The 16,426-nt window shown below is 39.4% G+C and overlaps 1 protein-coding gene across 1 annotated transcript in view; it reads left to right on the forward strand.

Annotated features, from left to right (window-relative positions):
• PRKDC (protein kinase, DNA-activated, catalytic subunit) overlaps positions 1 to 16,426 on the forward strand; it is an 81,751-nt gene continuing 65,325 nt past the window's right edge. The window contains exons 1-17 of the mRNA XM_061354881.1: positions 1 to 180; positions 763 to 839; positions 1,209 to 1,301; positions 2,119 to 2,193; positions 3,100 to 3,208; positions 4,662 to 4,774; positions 5,439 to 5,538; positions 6,057 to 6,112; positions 6,202 to 6,232; positions 7,236 to 7,393; positions 7,609 to 7,755; positions 9,382 to 9,546; positions 11,245 to 11,413; positions 12,497 to 12,546; positions 13,700 to 13,834; positions 14,110 to 14,259; positions 14,708 to 14,823. Coding sequence (XP_061210865.1) covers positions 39 to 180; positions 763 to 839; positions 1,209 to 1,301; positions 2,119 to 2,193; positions 3,100 to 3,208; positions 4,662 to 4,774; positions 5,439 to 5,538; positions 6,057 to 6,112; positions 6,202 to 6,232; positions 7,236 to 7,393; positions 7,609 to 7,755; positions 9,382 to 9,546; positions 11,245 to 11,413; positions 12,497 to 12,546; positions 13,700 to 13,834; positions 14,110 to 14,259; positions 14,708 to 14,823 — 1,886 coding nt within the window. The 5' untranslated portion in view covers positions 1 to 38. The remainder of the gene's footprint in view (positions 181 to 762; positions 840 to 1,208; positions 1,302 to 2,118; positions 2,194 to 3,099; positions 3,209 to 4,661; positions 4,775 to 5,438; positions 5,539 to 6,056; positions 6,113 to 6,201; positions 6,233 to 7,235; positions 7,394 to 7,608; positions 7,756 to 9,381; positions 9,547 to 11,244; positions 11,414 to 12,496; positions 12,547 to 13,699; positions 13,835 to 14,109; positions 14,260 to 14,707; positions 14,824 to 16,426) is intronic.

Here is a 16,426-nt window from a genome sequence, read left to right on the forward strand (position 1 = left end):
TGTTCTTGTTGGGTAGCTGGCGGTCGGGCTGGGGCAGGATGGCGGGTGTCCAGGAGTACCTGCTCCAGCTACACCGCTGCCTGCAGCCTGGTGATGCTGCTAGCGCTGCCCTGCACGGATACACCCTCATCCGCAGCCTGGGCGAGACCTGCCTCACCAGCCTGGAGAGTGGCGAGCAGGGTGCGCTCTCGGGCCCGGGGACGGGCGAGGGGGCAGGGGTGCCTCAGGGGTTCTGAGCGGGGCCCGGCGCGGCCGTACGCTCGGTGTTGGCTTAGAAACAACTGCTCATCTTGGGGAGGTATCCCTAATGGGGGGGGGGAGCGGGCGTGGTTACACAGTGCATCAGACCCGTGGTCCTGGGGGATGGCCGTGCCGTCCCTCAGTTCTTAACATGACATTTGACGGTTGCTGGCCTAATGTGAAATGGTTCATTTCGGGGGAGAGACAGTTTCTTACCCCAGTTAACCACTTACCTTGGTTCAGAACACTTTAGTGCATGCTCCTCTCTGCCCACCTGCGCCCAGGTTGGCTTTCCCCCACCGCTGGCATGAGGTCAGAGGCACAGAACCTCTACTCGCATCCATGTGGGCGTCAGAAACACCCATGTCCAGCTGTGGTTTTTCTGATCACAAGCATCAGCCCAATCCAAGGCGTTAAGGCATCCTTCTGCACAAAGTGATGGGCTGGGTGGTATCCAGCCCTCCAGCTCTGCCTGCTGTAGAAAGGAAACCAACTGCCCATGGTTTGTTTGCTTCCTTGCAGCCCTGCACCTGTCCCTCGTGTTTTCCCAAGAGCATGGCTTACTTGTGTTTATCCACAGGTCCCTCGGCACCGAGGAGGTAGGTTGATAAACTTTAATTTATATAATAAAGGAATCAGAATAGTTTGGTTTGGAAGGGACTTTACAGCTAATCTAGTTCCAACCCCCCTGCCATGGGCAGGGACACTTTCCAGTAGAGCAGGTTGCTCCAACCCTGTCCAGCCTGGTCTTGAACACTGCCAGGGATGAGGCAGCTACAACTTCTCTGAGCAGCCTGTGCCAGTGCCTCACCACCCTCACAGTAAAGAACTTCCTAATGTTTAATCTAAATTTACCCTCTTTCAATTTAAAACCATTAATTTTTAAAGAAATGTTGAGATAGTGCTTGATGAACAGCACATTATATTATACATATTAAGACTAGATGTTTTTTTCTTTTAACTTTCAGTTTCGAGATTGCAGGGAAGAAGCACTGAAGTTTCTTTGTGTCTTTATGGAAAAAATTGGTGACAAAGCTCATCCTTATGCCTGTCATATTAAGGTGGGTAAAAGAAAATTGTTTCCTAAAGATCTTTCCAAAATGGTTGAAACAATTTGATGTCGTACTATAACCGATTGATAACTATTATTCTCCCCTCCCTCTATGCTTTATTCATGTCCAGTGTGCTTGTTAGAGCTGGAATAACTTGATGAACATAAAGTATAATTCATATAATAAAGAAATGTGGAATTGTTTCTTCAACTATAGACTTAATTAACTTCTTTTTATAGAACATAGTGGGTATTGATTTTGAAAATATGTTCTTGATATCGAAAATAATAGTTATAACTTTATTTATACAAACCAAGCACACTAATTAAAGTGTCACATCTTAATATTTCTATAGGTGGTGGTTAGCTTTAGGTATTGTTTTTAAAAAAAATCTGTGAAATTGTTACTTTTGCAATATATACAGAAATTGGTGGAAAATACAGTACCTCTAAAACCAACATTCTTTGACTTTAGGTTGCTGAATAATATTGCTCTGTATAGACGTGCTCAGCTGTACCAATGTACTTTCTGTTCTCAAGTCAGTAGCTATGTATTGTAAGGAATGAAGTGGAAAATTTGCTACATGTGTCTGTTATTTCAGAAACTGTGCTTTCTTTGCTTGAGCTGGGATTTGCTTTTATGTCAGACCATGCTGCAGTGTTGTCAGTGAAGCTGCTTTTGGGACTGGACATTTTTATTGTTTTAGTCTTTTTTAAAACCTTAAGCTTGTTAGGAACAGATACTTTAAAGAAGTAGTTTAATACATTGTTATCTTGGAATTCCTTTCTCTGCTTGTATTATAATCTCTATTTTCTTTTCTATCTAGCAAACTTGTATTAGTGCTTATACAAAAGAGAGAGCAGCAAAATGTAAAATCCCAGCTCTGGAACTCCTGATTAAGGTAAAGGCATTTTATAAATATCTCTTGCTTCTAGAAAAAGGTAGAAAACCTGTAGTATTGATATAGTTACACCACGGCATGCAGAAAACCTGTAGTCTGCAGTAGTAAGAGAATAGTGGTAGTGTAATATTTAGGTGTTAATAAGAGATATATCTTTACAACAGATGTCTTCAATATTCCTCCAGTTGGTTGCTTTCATATGAGCATGTCATTCCTTAATCTACTAGAGCAAGACACAGTTATTTTGGGGGCACTTTCAGATCTTCTCTTTTGCAGTTTATTATGTTTAAGGAGAAATTTTGCCGTTCAGTTTTCTTCTTGCTTAAAAATGTAAGTATGTGTATGGTGTGGAGGAAGAGAAGGGCTTTTTTCAGAAGGCTTATTACTGTGTGAGACAGTAATTTCAGAACTTTCTTCCTTAGAATGCATTAGACCATTGTTTTGCAAATGCTTTTGTAGCTACTTAGTTTTTTTTATGAAAACCAAAACTCCCTTCTGAGTTATTCTATCTCAGTTTTTCTGTAACTTGGTTTTGCTTTGTAGCGGCAGGGAGAGAAATACCATAAGATAAAGGCTACTGCAGACTTGCTAAACCTGTGCTTTTGTGGGGTTTTTATATATAAATATAAAAATCTACTGTCTGTAATTTTCATGTAGATGATCTATATATGATATGTATAATATAAATTAAAACCTATAAAATTAATACATATGTAGGAAGGTAGTTTGTTGTTAAAGTAGATTTCATGCCGGTACTCTTTCCTGGACCAGTCACCTTAAATCTCTTTTATTGAACAGCATACTTAGGCTGAAGTTAAACATACGAACTGTGGTTTTATTTAGATCAAGTAGGACTGTAGTACTGATATTAATGATTTTCCTAAATTCTGTTTTTTTTAATTGTAGTTACTTCGAAGTTTACAGCGTTCCTGTCTGATGGAAGAAATGAAAATTGGGGAGATATTTAATAAATTTTATGGGGAACTTGCCATAAAAAGTAAAATTTCTGACACAGGTAGGCTTTACATTTTCTGCCACTGACCTTTGTTTTATTTGCACTCAGGTTTTGTTGCATCATACCCCAGGAGAATGTATAAATGCTATTCCCATGGCAAGTGTGCTTAAAAATAGTAGCTGTTGGTGCTCTGGAGCTAGTAAAATTTGTTCAGGTCTTTTTATCATGATCATAGAGTTAGCTGCTGCTTCGCAGCCCTGTATATATGTATGAGCTAACGTGTGAGAAATATTATAATTGCGTTTAGCTGTGGCAGTTCATACTGAATTTAAGCCTAGATCTGGTTTAGGATTCCTGACATAAGAGAGTAACTGCCACACCTTGAATGCTTGGTTCAGTTTTGGGCCACTCTATGAGAGAGACACTAAGGTGCTGGAGTGCATCCAGAGAAGGGCAGCAAAGCTGGTGAAGAGCCTGGAGCACAAGTCTGATGAGGAGTGGCTGAGGAAACTGGGGATGTTTAGCCTGGAGAAAAGGAGGCTCAGGGGAGACCTTGCCACTCTCTACAGTAGTGAGGTGGGGGTCAGTCTCTTCTTCCAACAAGCGTTAGGACAAGAGGTAACAGTCTCAAGCTGTGCCAAGAGAGGTTTACATTGGCTATTAGGAAAATTTTCTTCACAGAAAGGGTTGTCAAGCATTGGAAAAGCCTGCCCAGGGCAGTGGTGGAGTCACCATCCCTGGAAGTATTTAAAAGACCCATAGATGTGGCACTTGGGGACATGGTTTAGTGGTGGACTGGGCAGTGTTAGGTTGACTGTTGGGCTCAATGATCTTAAAGGTCTTTTCCAACCCGAATGATTCACTGATATTAAAGCTCTTTATAACCTTATTCCATACCTGCCCCGTTATGTCCTCAGAGCTGCAGTTTTACTGAGAGAGCTGCTGCATCAGTCACCCCTAATGTGAGCTCATCAGTTCCTCCTTTGCGTAATCATGTTATTTATGATGTTAAGCATACCAATACGAGCTCTAATTTGATCTTCTTGGCTAGTTGCAGCTGAAATCTTGGTTTGACTGTTCTAACCCTTGCAAAACTTGCTGTGTCTGCATAGAACCCTTCAGTCTGAACTCAAGCCTAAGTTTCTGCTAGCTATTGGCCTTAACTGTGATGGTACTTAAAAGACTCAGCATAACCTTAAGGCCAGGAGCTGGTTTAGTGGTATGTGCTTCCTCAGTGGCTATGACCTTTAATCAGATTTCTAAGCCTTGTTTGAAAGAAGTACATGTGTTTTAATGTTAGAGGAGAATGCACCTCGCATTGTAGGATGTAGATATGTGTGTATATATTTATGTACATCATAAAGAGCTGCCTTTCTGCTGTGCTAATCACCAACTAAAATTAAACCAACAGGGATGTTTTTTTTGTGGCTGCAAGTTACACAGGAAATGCAATAGAAATGTCAAAATAACAACTTCAGTAATTAATATGTAATAATATTAAATTATTTTTTAGTACTGGAGAAGATTTATGAGCTTTTGGGAGTTTTGGGAGAGGTTCAGCCGAGTGAAATGATTAACAACTCTGAGAAACTATTCCGAGCTTATCTGGGAGAGCTTAAAACACAGGTATGATTGGAATTTCTTTTTAGACTCTTGCATTGCTTTGGGTTTTTTTTTCCTTTGATGTGTGTAGCACTGTATATTGGAATACTATTGTAACTAGTACAATTTGTAGGGGTCTAACTGGACAGTCATAAATGCTTCTGTTGAAGTTTGTTCTCTGGTTCTGAGAAGCTTTCAAAGTAAAAATTCAAGGCTGTCAGTGAAGCAAATTAACCCATTTACTTTAAGAAAAGATGGCACATGGTGTTCATTGTGGTAGTGCCTATGAAAAGTCATATTACCATGCATTAGTAGTTCTGTTTTGGTTTCTACTTAGCTACAGAATCTTAGCGCTTCAGGTAAATATCACACTTCTGCTGAACTTTACTGTATTCTGCACTTTTAAAACATTAGGATGTGCTATCTAAAATTTCCTGTGGTTGATCTTGGTGGAACATGTTTCATGATTTTCAAAGGATTTCTTATGCTTCTGTAGTTGATCTCTTTCCCAAACGATATGAAACTGAGTAGATGTTTCTGTGGACTTCTGTTCATAAAGTTAGGTGCTGACATCACTGTATTAAGTTGTAATGTGCTATTTTATCTGCACTTCTAGGAATTGGGAAGCCTTGGTGTAAATTCATTTTAGCTTCAGAATAATGTTTTTTTCAATTCCGTATTTTTTTAGATGACATCAACTACAAGGGGACCCAAGCTACCTGTTGTAGCAGGATGTCTGAGGGGACTTGTTTCACTCATGTACAATTTTACCAAATCTGTGGACGAAGGTATGGTCTTACTCTGTGTGAAAGACAGTTATACAATTCGATATATTTTAGTCATTATATTGCCAGGAAGCAGTACTGTTTCATTCTGTGAGCTCAGAATAAAAACTTCCCTACTGGCAGGTCGTTTATGCAAAAGCAAGGCCTATCGAGCTACGTGGTTCTTGTAGGCTGTGTTAGTGTGGAGTGGCTTCATCAGTGTGTTTCTGTACATAAATGTTGAAGTGCTGTTTTCTAATCAGAGATTGGGCAGCTGAGCTGGAATGTGGTGTATAGAGAAATGTGTTTACCTTAGAAATCCATGTCTCTTAAAACATGGGTATTTGAAAGAATCAGTGCATATACATATACAATTCAAATTTAAAATATTCCATAAAAAAGTGTCTCTGCCTCTTAGAATGATGTATGTAAAGCTTTCCTATATTGCTTCTGCATGCCAAGCTTTGGATAAAAATATCTTTGTCTTCACTCTACCTCTTGTGTCTCAATAGCAAAATACTCATTATTGGATTGTTTCACAGATCCTCAGACTGCAAAGGAGATTTTTGATTTTGCAATGAAGGCAATTAACCCACAGGTAAATCTGCCACATGCAAATTGTTCCACTTAAATGGATCAGCCCTGATGAAGAATAAATCACATGACAAACCTTTTCTGGTATTACAGGTTGATCAGAAGCGATATGCAGTACATCTGGGTAAGACTGCGAATTAATTCAGTTCATGTGGATACCATACATACAATGGTGTCTTCTGTCATTTATTCTCTACTGGCTGTCTTCAGGTGGCTCTATCCTTCAATCTTCTAAACTCATCAGGGGGCAAAGCTGGTGTACCTTAAGTTGGAGTCTCAAGAGTTAAACATGTATTTGGTTAAACTAGGCAAGGTCTAGTGAACCGATGAACAACAGCATTACACTTGATGCCATTTTCCCTTCTGGAGTAGTACAAAATCTTTGTATGAGAGAGGAATCATCGTAGGAGTAGAAATAAGATAGATATCATACAGCAAATTAGGAGAAAAGAAAAAGATGGGGTTAAAGGAAAAAACAAATAAAAGGGTAATTTCACTGTATGGGGAAGAAAATTAGGAACAAATGAAGTTCATGAAGAAAATGAGAAACTGGCTTTTGAAATGTGAAATGCAGAAATTGCAAAAATGCAACGTTTGGGTACTAGGCCCATGGCAACTGTGAAGGCTGAAACCCTCTTTAAAGATATTCTGCTCTCCCCCAACTAATTCATGAAGGATCTTGAAATTTCATTTATGCTTATATTTGGGGTTGTGAAATGACCTTTATTCTGAATTCTTTATTTGTCTGTATCACAGTTTAGTGGAGGAGGGGACCTGAGCATAATCATGACCACAGAAACCAAATCTTTGTGAACTGTGTGATTATTATTATTTGTGACCAGCAGAATCGCTCCCTTTCTTTTTCACTGTTAATGTAAATTACTTCAGAACACAGCTATGCTTTCCATAATGGTGTACATTAATAGGATTTTGGGGTGTTGTTTTAATGCTTAAGTTCTTAATGTTTGGATACTGATACCATAATGGCTAGAAGAATACCTTTTTTACCCTCCAGTCATTGTAGGTATACCTACCTAAAATCCTAATGTGGACTTTGATAGTCTGGTCTGATTTTGGAAAGTGGGATATAAGCCTGAGTTTTAATGAGAATTGTTATTAAATTGCAGCTGGTTTACAGTTGTTCACCTGGCATGCTGCTCAGTTTGGTGCCTTGCTCCTGGACAATTATGTCACCCTCTTTGAAACCATGTGTAAATGGTGTGGCCATGCAAATCAGGACCTGAAGAAAGCCAGTCATTCTGCACTAGATTCATTCCTCAAGCAGGTACTGTAACTACACTGGGATCTCTTGAGACTAAAGTGAAGTTAAATTTCTTGAAATAGTGGGAATACTTGGTGCTTAGAAGTTTTGTGAATCTGATTAATAAATGTTTGAAGTGCTTCATGTGACGAGCTAGATATCTTTTAAGACTTACTGTAATTTTTGGTGGCTTTTTTCATGTTTCTGGAAATGCTGAATTTTTTGCTTCTGCTTCACAGATTTCTTTAATAGTAGCTAAGGATGCAGAGCTACACAAGAGCAAGTTGCAGTTCTTCATGGAGCAGTTCTATGCAATCATCAGAAGAATGGATTCAAGCAACAAAGAGTTGTCCATTGCCATTCGTGGATATGGGCTTTTCGCAGCAGTATGTGCAGGAAACTTGTTCTGATAAAGGCCCATATTGAATAGATTTAAAGCTAGGGTTCATATACCATTCCTTTTACAATTCTACACAGCTTGTTACATAGGGAATGCTTATGTTGCTGTATTAAGTGTTGAACTTAATTAGTGACACTGTGGTTGAAAATTATTGAAATGCACACTGACTCCCACTCATAGTGGGAGCATTATCAATGTGTATTAAGATTATTTAGAGAAGGTTAGGAAATGTGATAGTCTAGCTGGTTACTAGCTGAATCTTCTCATTTTGCTGCCTTTAGGGCAGAGTGCATTTGCTTTGTAGAATTCTCAACGTGTTTTGCTGAAACCTTGTCACTGTCTTCTGTGACATGAGCTAGAAAGGAACTGCGTTAAAGGTATTGTTTCCAGAAAAAAATGACATATATCAAATTACTGAATTGAAAAAAAGTGTTAAAATATCTCATTACAAAACAAGTTAATTAAAGTTGCATAATATAAATACAGACAATAATACTGCAAATTTTAACTGGAAAAAGGGCTCCTTAGGCTCCAATACTTAGAAGTCTTTAATATCTTAGGACACACTAATAGTTGCTAGCATGTTTAGACCAAATCTTGGCCAAGCATCAGATGCTAGGTCGTGAGGCAGTGGAGTCTTGTTGCTACTGCAAGTAGTGGCCTTAAACTAAACACAAGTTCAGTGATTGATTCAGTTTCACAACAGAACATTTCTTTTACTTTCTAATCACTGAAATGATTTTAAATTAATACTTAACGATTCTAAAATGATAAATGGATAGTTTTAATTTTGTCCTCATGTTTTTAGACAGACTAGGTTCAACCTTCAGCCTAACTCTTGTATTCTGTAATTACCTAAATCAGTCCATTCTTTTTCCATGGGCAGTTCCCTACTATAGTTCTTGCCTGTGACCTGGTTCCTGATTTTTTTTTTTCATAAAGTTGTTTTTTTGTCCTAGTTCCTGCTAAACACTGTGATTTACAAATCATTCTGTAGACATCTGGAATCATTATGACATACCCTGTAGTACTGTTTCTGGTGCTTTCCACCAGTTCATTAGTTTAAGAGTAGTCTGTATCATCTATACAGATCCCAGCACAATGAAAGTTCAGAACTTGTGCTGCTGGGTTAAATGTTGAATAGTACTGGATGATAATTGGTTAATCTGGGGGTTGGAACTTGATGATCTTAAGGTCCTTTCCAACCATAACCATTCTATGATTCTATGAAGATCAGCCACTTCATATTTTTATTCAGCTAGATCAAAATATAAGTGAATATTATTATCCACAGTGCCATACATAAGATATTTACAGCCAAGCTCCATGCATTTCAGACTGGATTTGAATCATGACACTGGAAGTTCAAGTACTCTTACAGTAAATTGCACTTCATCAGTCAACTGTTATTTTAGTTCATTGCAGGTACCATGTTTCTTATACATGTAAAAAGTAGAATACCTAATTTATTCAGATATATTGAGTTCCTGGAAAAAAATAGATTATTCTGATTATGATTCAGTGAAGACTTGGGTAGGGTTTAGTGCTAGAGCGTATGTTTGCTTGACTGTTCAGAGTTGTGAAATCAGTATTTTATTTTCTCTCCTGTAAGCCTTGTAAAGCTATACATTCTAAGGATGTTGACGACATGTATGTTGAGCTCCTTCAGCGTTGTAAGCAAATGTACCTCACAGAAGCAGAAACAATAGATGACCATCTGTATCAGCTACCAAGTTTCCTGCAGTCCATTGCAAGTGTGATATTCCATATAGATACAGTAAGTGGAGTATTTAAAGTCCCAGTCATCTTGGTTTTGTAATACAGGTAGAGATGTGTAATGAGGTAGTACCTATGAACTTACCAGTGACAGAAGGTGTGGTTTTTAGCTGAAATACGATGACGTTTAGCTCCTAGGGGATGGGAAGAATTACTAGGAGGATGCTTTATTGGATTTTATTTGAAAAAAAATATGCACAGAATATACTAAATAAAATACTACAGTGCATTGTAATTAAAACCAATTATGTAATGATAGCTAAATATAAACCGTTTTCTATTTATTGCAGGTGAAGGTGTTTATTTGGGCCTAGCCTTACCCTTCTTTTTATGTGTTTATTCCACAATGTTGCTGCTTTTTCTTTCGGTACTGATACTTAAGAGTGTTATAAGAGCTGTTACTTGGATTTTCTTCTCATGCAATGCTGTGTATGTTCTAATGAGAACTTTCTGGATCCTAGCTGGAGCTGGGAAGCAAGGTTGGGGCAGAGAAGAGACTTTCACTTATATTCTGTATTCAGATTGTTAAGGATTAGCAGATTATACAGCTGTGTTATTGTTGTTTAAGTAAATTGGTGCTTTTCTAAAGAAGCTTAAAACTGGTTCCACTGAAGCACTAATCTATCCAGGAGCTACTTTCCATAATGTGTTCCAGGAAACCCAAGTTCCTTTCAAACCTGAGGTGAAGCATGTTTTAAAACTCACAAGGGAAGGCACTTGAGGAAAGAAATACCTTTTGCTCTCCTGCAACCGCTTAGATTAGTGGTGTATTTTGGAAAACCTGGGTGATAAATATTTCATCAGTATTGAAAGGGAACTGTACCTGCAGCTCAAGTACTATGTTCAGTTTGGGGCCCGTCACTACAGCATAGACATGGACGTGCTGGAGTGTGGCCAGAGAAGAGCAACAAAGCTGGTGAAGGTTCTGGAGAGCAAGTCTTGTGAGGAATGGCTATGGGAACTGGGGCTGTTTAGTCTGGAGAAAAGGAGGCTCAGGGCTCAGAGATCTTATCGATCTCTACAGCTACCTGAAAGGAGGATGTGGTGAGGTGGGGGTCTCTTTTCTCAAGGAACAAGTGATAAGACAAAAGGAAATGTCCTCAGGCTGTTCCAGGGGAGTTTTAGGTTGGATATTAGGAGCAATTTATTCACTGAAAGCATTGTCAAGCGATGGAACTGGCTGCCCAGGGAAGTGGTTGAGTCACCATCCCTGGAGGTATGTAAAAGATGTGTAGATGTGGTGCATGGGGACAGGGTTTAGTTGTGGATTTAGCAGTGCTGGGTTAAAGGTTGGACTCTATGATCTTAAAGGTCTTTTTCAATATAAAAGATTCTATGATTCCATGAAACTTTATTATTGTGTTTGTTTGGTTTGGTTTGTTGGGGTTGTTGGTTGTTGTTTTTTTTTTGTTGGTGGTTGGTTGGGATTTTTTTTTTGTTTTGTTTTGTTGGGTTTTTTTGACTGCTTGGTTTGGTTTTGTTTGGTGGTTGGTGGTGGTTTTTTTTTACATCTAAGATGTATTCATTCTTTTGCTAAGTGTTCTAATGTTCTCAGTTCATGATGTAAACCTTGTAACAAAGAATTGTAGTAAATTTGAAATGGATAAATATGAAATAATTTAGCAGAATTCTTCACACTGATACTGAGTTATAATCATTGGCTTTGCATGATGGGTGTTTTGTTTTTTATTTCTTCTAGATTCCTGAAGTATACACTCCAGTTCTTGAACATCTAGTTGTGCTGCAGATCAACAGCTTTCCACAGTACAGTGAAAAAATGCAGGTAGTCTGTTGCAGATCTATAATAAAGATATTTCTCGCCCTCTCAGGAAAAGGTCCAGTTCTCTGGAGTTTTGTTAGCACTGTGGGTGAGTCTGTCACGTTAACTTTGTTGTGGTTTTTGGTGGGGTTGTGGAGTCTTTTTTGTTTGGATTTTTTTTTCCTCCTAAAATGTTTAACTGACTGTAAGAGAGATATGTGGAATAGCCATTTGGGGTCAAAGATGAATCTTTTTCCATCTTCGAATAACGGAGGTTTAGGGTTCTCGTGGATTTTTCCAATATCCATTGTTAAATCACTCAAATAATATGTTGAACAACTGTTTTGGATGATGCAGTGGCTATCACCAAGGGCAACAGAGTATATTTTTGTGAAAATCTTTTTGAACATAAAGACTTATGTTCCTGCTCTGAAGGATTATGGGGAGAAGGGGATTTCACAGAAAAATGTACAAAGCTCTGTTCAATACCATTTCACTTACACCTACAAAATATCACAGAAATGAGGGTGAGCATTATCTGTGTTAGAAATGCAGTCTTTCTGTGCTCTGTAACTTGTACATAGAAAAAAGAGAAAATTCCAAGTATGTAGCTAATGAGATAAAGTCCTGCAAATGTCATAATGTCAGCACCGGGACCTGATAATTCCAGTAGCTTGGAATAAAATGCTGACATTTTATTATAATGACTTTCAGAAGTTACTTTAATTTTATTTCTATTATTTACTGTGGCTTTTCTCTGTTGTGGCATTTTCATTGTTTTCTATGTTCTTGGTTTGGGATGCAGTGCACTCAACCACCATGCCAGAATGGAGATCCTAAGTCCATGCCTGTGAGAGTTACTGGGAGTTGTTGCCTTTTTCAGTATGGGCATTATGGGAAATGCCTTGAACATCCCTGCTTTCAGAGTCAGGAAAAAATCAAAGCAGTATTGAGAAAAAGTAGTAAGAAGCAAGTTCAAAACTGGTTCCCTGTGAAACATCCTAAAATAATGCCTCTGATTTTGGCTATATTTGTCCTTGAAGGATCAGTTGTGTTCTTTTTCCTCTCCCTCATCCTGACATAATATAGAAAAGAGAAAACTTTTAATTCATATTTAACATAGTGAGTGATATGGATGCTGTGCCTCTCTTTAAGTCTGCTCAGGAAATGTATTTTTGTTTGTTTGTTTCAGTGCATCAGGGATTAATCAGAATCTTCTCCAAGCCAATCACATTTTCAAAGGTAAAATAACTGTTTAAACATATTTATTTGGTCTAAATTCCTAGACAACACATTCCAGCACTTGATGATCTAGCCAGTAAAAAGGGGAAGGCCCAAAGAAGCAAAAATAGTGCTGTCCAGTTGGAATTGTGGCTCAGTTGTTATTAGTCTCTGATCCCTACATGTAGTCCGCATAATGAGGATGTGGGTCTTGTACTGAATGAAAAAATGACAGGAAACAGACTTTTGTTCTCTGCAGTTCTTGTTTGATTGGGTTGTCTGTAACAAAGTAGGTTGTAATTAAGGTCATGCAACTTTCTTCCAGGTTAGCAAATTTTGGACATGTTAAAAGTTTTACTGAACATTAAGGGAGGATGTTAAAGCCTCTTAATCCTAGGCAGCCGGGTAGCTATAGAGCTTCTCAAATAACCACTAGAAGTAGAACAGCTTTAGAGATTTTTGAAAGGAGCTAGTTAGTTTATGTTCTTGTCAGATTGGCTAAATGAGAAAGCTAAGCATTTTGTGTTTTTGTTGGGGGAAGTAATTTTACATTCTGTCCTAGCTTGGGCAGGTAGACACTTACACAGTCGTATTGGGATTTTGGCTGAGATGGAGTTAGTTTTCCACGTAGCAGCCATTATAGTGCTGTGTTTGTATTTGTAGCTGGAAATGTATTCATAACACACCAGTGTTTTGGCCACTGCTGAGCAGTGCTTTCAGAGCATCAAGGCTGCCCTCTCCAGCATCCCCCCCACACACACTTGTATCTTGGAAGAGGACATAGCCGGGACTGTGGCTGACCAAAGGGTATTCCATACCATATGAGGTCTGCTTAGCAATAAAAAGATGGGGAAAAAGAGGAGGAGGAGGAGGAGGAGGGAAGTGACATCCACTATTATTGTATTTGTCTTCTAGGGCAACTGCTACTCCTACTGGAGCCCTGCTTCCCAGCAGTGGCTGGACATTTCAGATGGGAAGCAGAGAAAAGTCTTTTGCTCTCCCTTGCTTCTGTGCATGGACCTTGCTTTATTAAACTGTGTTTATCTCAGCCCACAAGTTCTTTCTATCTTATTCTCAACCCTTGTATCCTGCTGAGGATAGAGCGACTTCATGAGCACCTGGCATCCAGACTTGGTCAACCACCACAATTCTTTAAAGGACTGTGTTCTTTCAGGGTTCTTTTGGAAAAGAAACTGGTTCAGAAGAATCCCGTGAAGATGGAGAGGGTGGGACAGGGAGATGGAAAGTACCAATATATAAGGACTATTTATATCTCTTCAGAAATCTCCTGAACTGTGACACAATGAAGGTAAAAGCATAGTTAACATGGAAATACTAAAGGAAACATAGTCCTGAGGCTTATCACTGCTTTTCTAACCCTAGATTTTTTCCAAATGTCATGCTGTAGAACTCTTTCTGGGTTTAATTGCATTCTGTGGCTGATAAATTAATAAAAGAGGGATGAATTTAGGCTTCCATAGCTGAGAAAGCTGGATTCTCTAGATCAGTCAAATCTTGGTTTATAAGTACAAGAAATAATTGTCATTGGCGTTTTGAAACATGAACTTTTTTCCTCCTGCAAAGGATTGTGGTTTTGAAGAGGAAAACTTTCTTACTGCAAATTCATCACTGCAGTCCCTGTGTCGCTTGCTATATGATGAATTTATAAAATCTATTTTGAAGATTATTGAGAAATTGGACCTGACTGTTCAGAAACTGGATGTCAATGAGCAGGTGAGACCTGAGGACTTGTCCATAAATTCCTGCTGCTGTAGGGGAACGAAAATCACATTCGCTGTTTTCTTTTCATTATGCTTAGATAGCAACTTGTAGTGTCCTTGGAGTAATATTTGTACTAAACAAGACTTAAAGTCATATTCCTGAATGTTGCATAGCAGTGCTAGGAGGTGGAAATGTCAGAATTAGTACAAGTTCACAGAATCTGTTATTTTGGACTCCCTGGTCTGGCATCTAGTGGTTTTCATCTTTGTACTTGCTTTCTCCTTAGAAGCCAGGATCTCTTACTATGTTTTCAGATCATTGATGTGTCAGTGTCCTTTGTGTCAGACAGCTAGTAGCAGCTAGAAAAAGAAGAGGCAGACTGTTTATCTGGGAAAACAGTGTAAGTGCTTTCTGTGTTGTCACAGATCCAGTGTTCTCACTTCAATGTATTTATTTTCAGGATGAAAATGAAACTAGCAGTGCTTTGATTGGGCCTACTTCTGACCCTGCTTCAAACCTTCAGCCAACAAAGCCGACAGACTTTATTGCCTTTATAAATCTAGTGGAATTCTGCAGGTATTAATATGTTTTTATGTAACTTAGAAGTTATAAAATAATTGGAAGAAATTTGAAGTGAGATTTATTTAAGATAGCTGCTTCTGATTTGCGATGTTATTCTGTATTTCAGGATACACATGGTGATTAACAGGGAGACTGTTTCAGATACCTAGATCATAGGTGAAAACATAATAGCTCATCAGCTCAGGTTTTTTTGTTTTAAGAGTACAGGAGACAAGTAATTCACTTTCTTTATTCAGGTGCAGTTGTCTTTCAGTGTGTATGTTTTGATATCATAGAATCATAGAATAGTTAGGGTTGGAAAGGACCTTAAGATCATCTAGTTCCAACCCCCCTGTGATGGGCAGGAACACCTCACACTAAACCATACCACCCAAAGCTTCGTCCAACCTGGCCTTGAACACTGCCAGGGATGGAGCATTCGCCACCTCCCTGGGCAACCCATTCCAGTGCCTCACCACGCTAACAGGAAAGAATTTCTTCCTTATATCCAATTAAACTTCCCCTGCGTAAGTTTTAAGCTGTTACCCCTTGTCCTATCACTACAGTCACTAATGAAGAGTCCCTCCCCAGCATTCCTATAGGCCCCCTTCAGATACTGGAAGGCTGCTATGAGGTCTCCACGCATCCTTCTCTTCTCCAGGCTGAACAGCCCCAACTTTCTCAGCCTATCTTCATATGGGAGGTGCTCCAGTCCCCTGCTCATTCTTGTGGCCCTCCTCTGGACTTGTTCCAACAGTTCCATTCCTTTTTATGTTGAGGACACCAGAACTGCACACAATACTCCAAGTGAGGTCTCACAAGAGCAGAGGGGGAGGATCACCTCCTTCAACCTGCTGGTCACGCTCCTTTTGATGCAGTCCAGGATATGGTTGGCTTTCTGGGCTGCGAGCGCACACTGAAGCTGGCTCATGTTCATTTTCTCATCAACCAACACCCCCAAGTCCTTCTCCGCAGGGCTGCTCTGAATCTCTTTTTTGCCCAACTTGTAGCTGTGCCTGGGATTGCTCCGACGCAGGTGTAGGACCTTGCACTTGGCATGGTTAAACTTCATGAGGTTGGCATCAGCCCACCTCACAAGCGTGTCAAGGTCCCTCTGAATGGCATTCCTTCCCTCCAGCGTATCAACCGAACCACACAGCTTGGTGTCATCGGCAAACTTGCTGAGGGCGCACTCAATCCCACTGTTCATGTCACCGACAAAGATGTTGAGCAAGACCAGTCCCAACACTGATCCCTGAGGGACACCACTCAGGTGTCATACTGACCATATATCCTAAATACTTCAGAAGGGAGAAGCACAGTCTTCATAGAGTAGTATTTAGGCATGAAGTGAAAGGTACAGCATTGTTTGCCTGTGGAGGTCCAGTTGATTTCCCCTCACAATACTGCAGTAATGAAGTGTGATATGTGAGTATATGTGTTTGTATAAAATCAGTAGTAAGATACAATGAGGCAGAGATGGCTTTGCACTGTAAGGCAGAAAAAGGTATTCTTCCTGCGCTTGCCTTAGAAGGCAGCATGTAATTATTCCCTCACTGTCTCTGGAGCTGTTCTCTTACAGCAATACTTCTCTTTCTTCTACCAATGTGAAAGCTTG

This window comes from Neopsephotus bourkii, unplaced genomic scaffold, assembly GCF_033783945.1.
Source record: "Neopsephotus bourkii isolate Nb327-2 ecotype Australia unplaced genomic scaffold, CSIRO-AGI_Nbou_v1 NB_753, whole genome shotgun sequence".
In the NCBI taxonomy this organism is placed as follows: Eukaryota; Metazoa; Chordata; class Aves; order Psittaciformes; family Psittacidae; genus Neopsephotus; species Neopsephotus bourkii.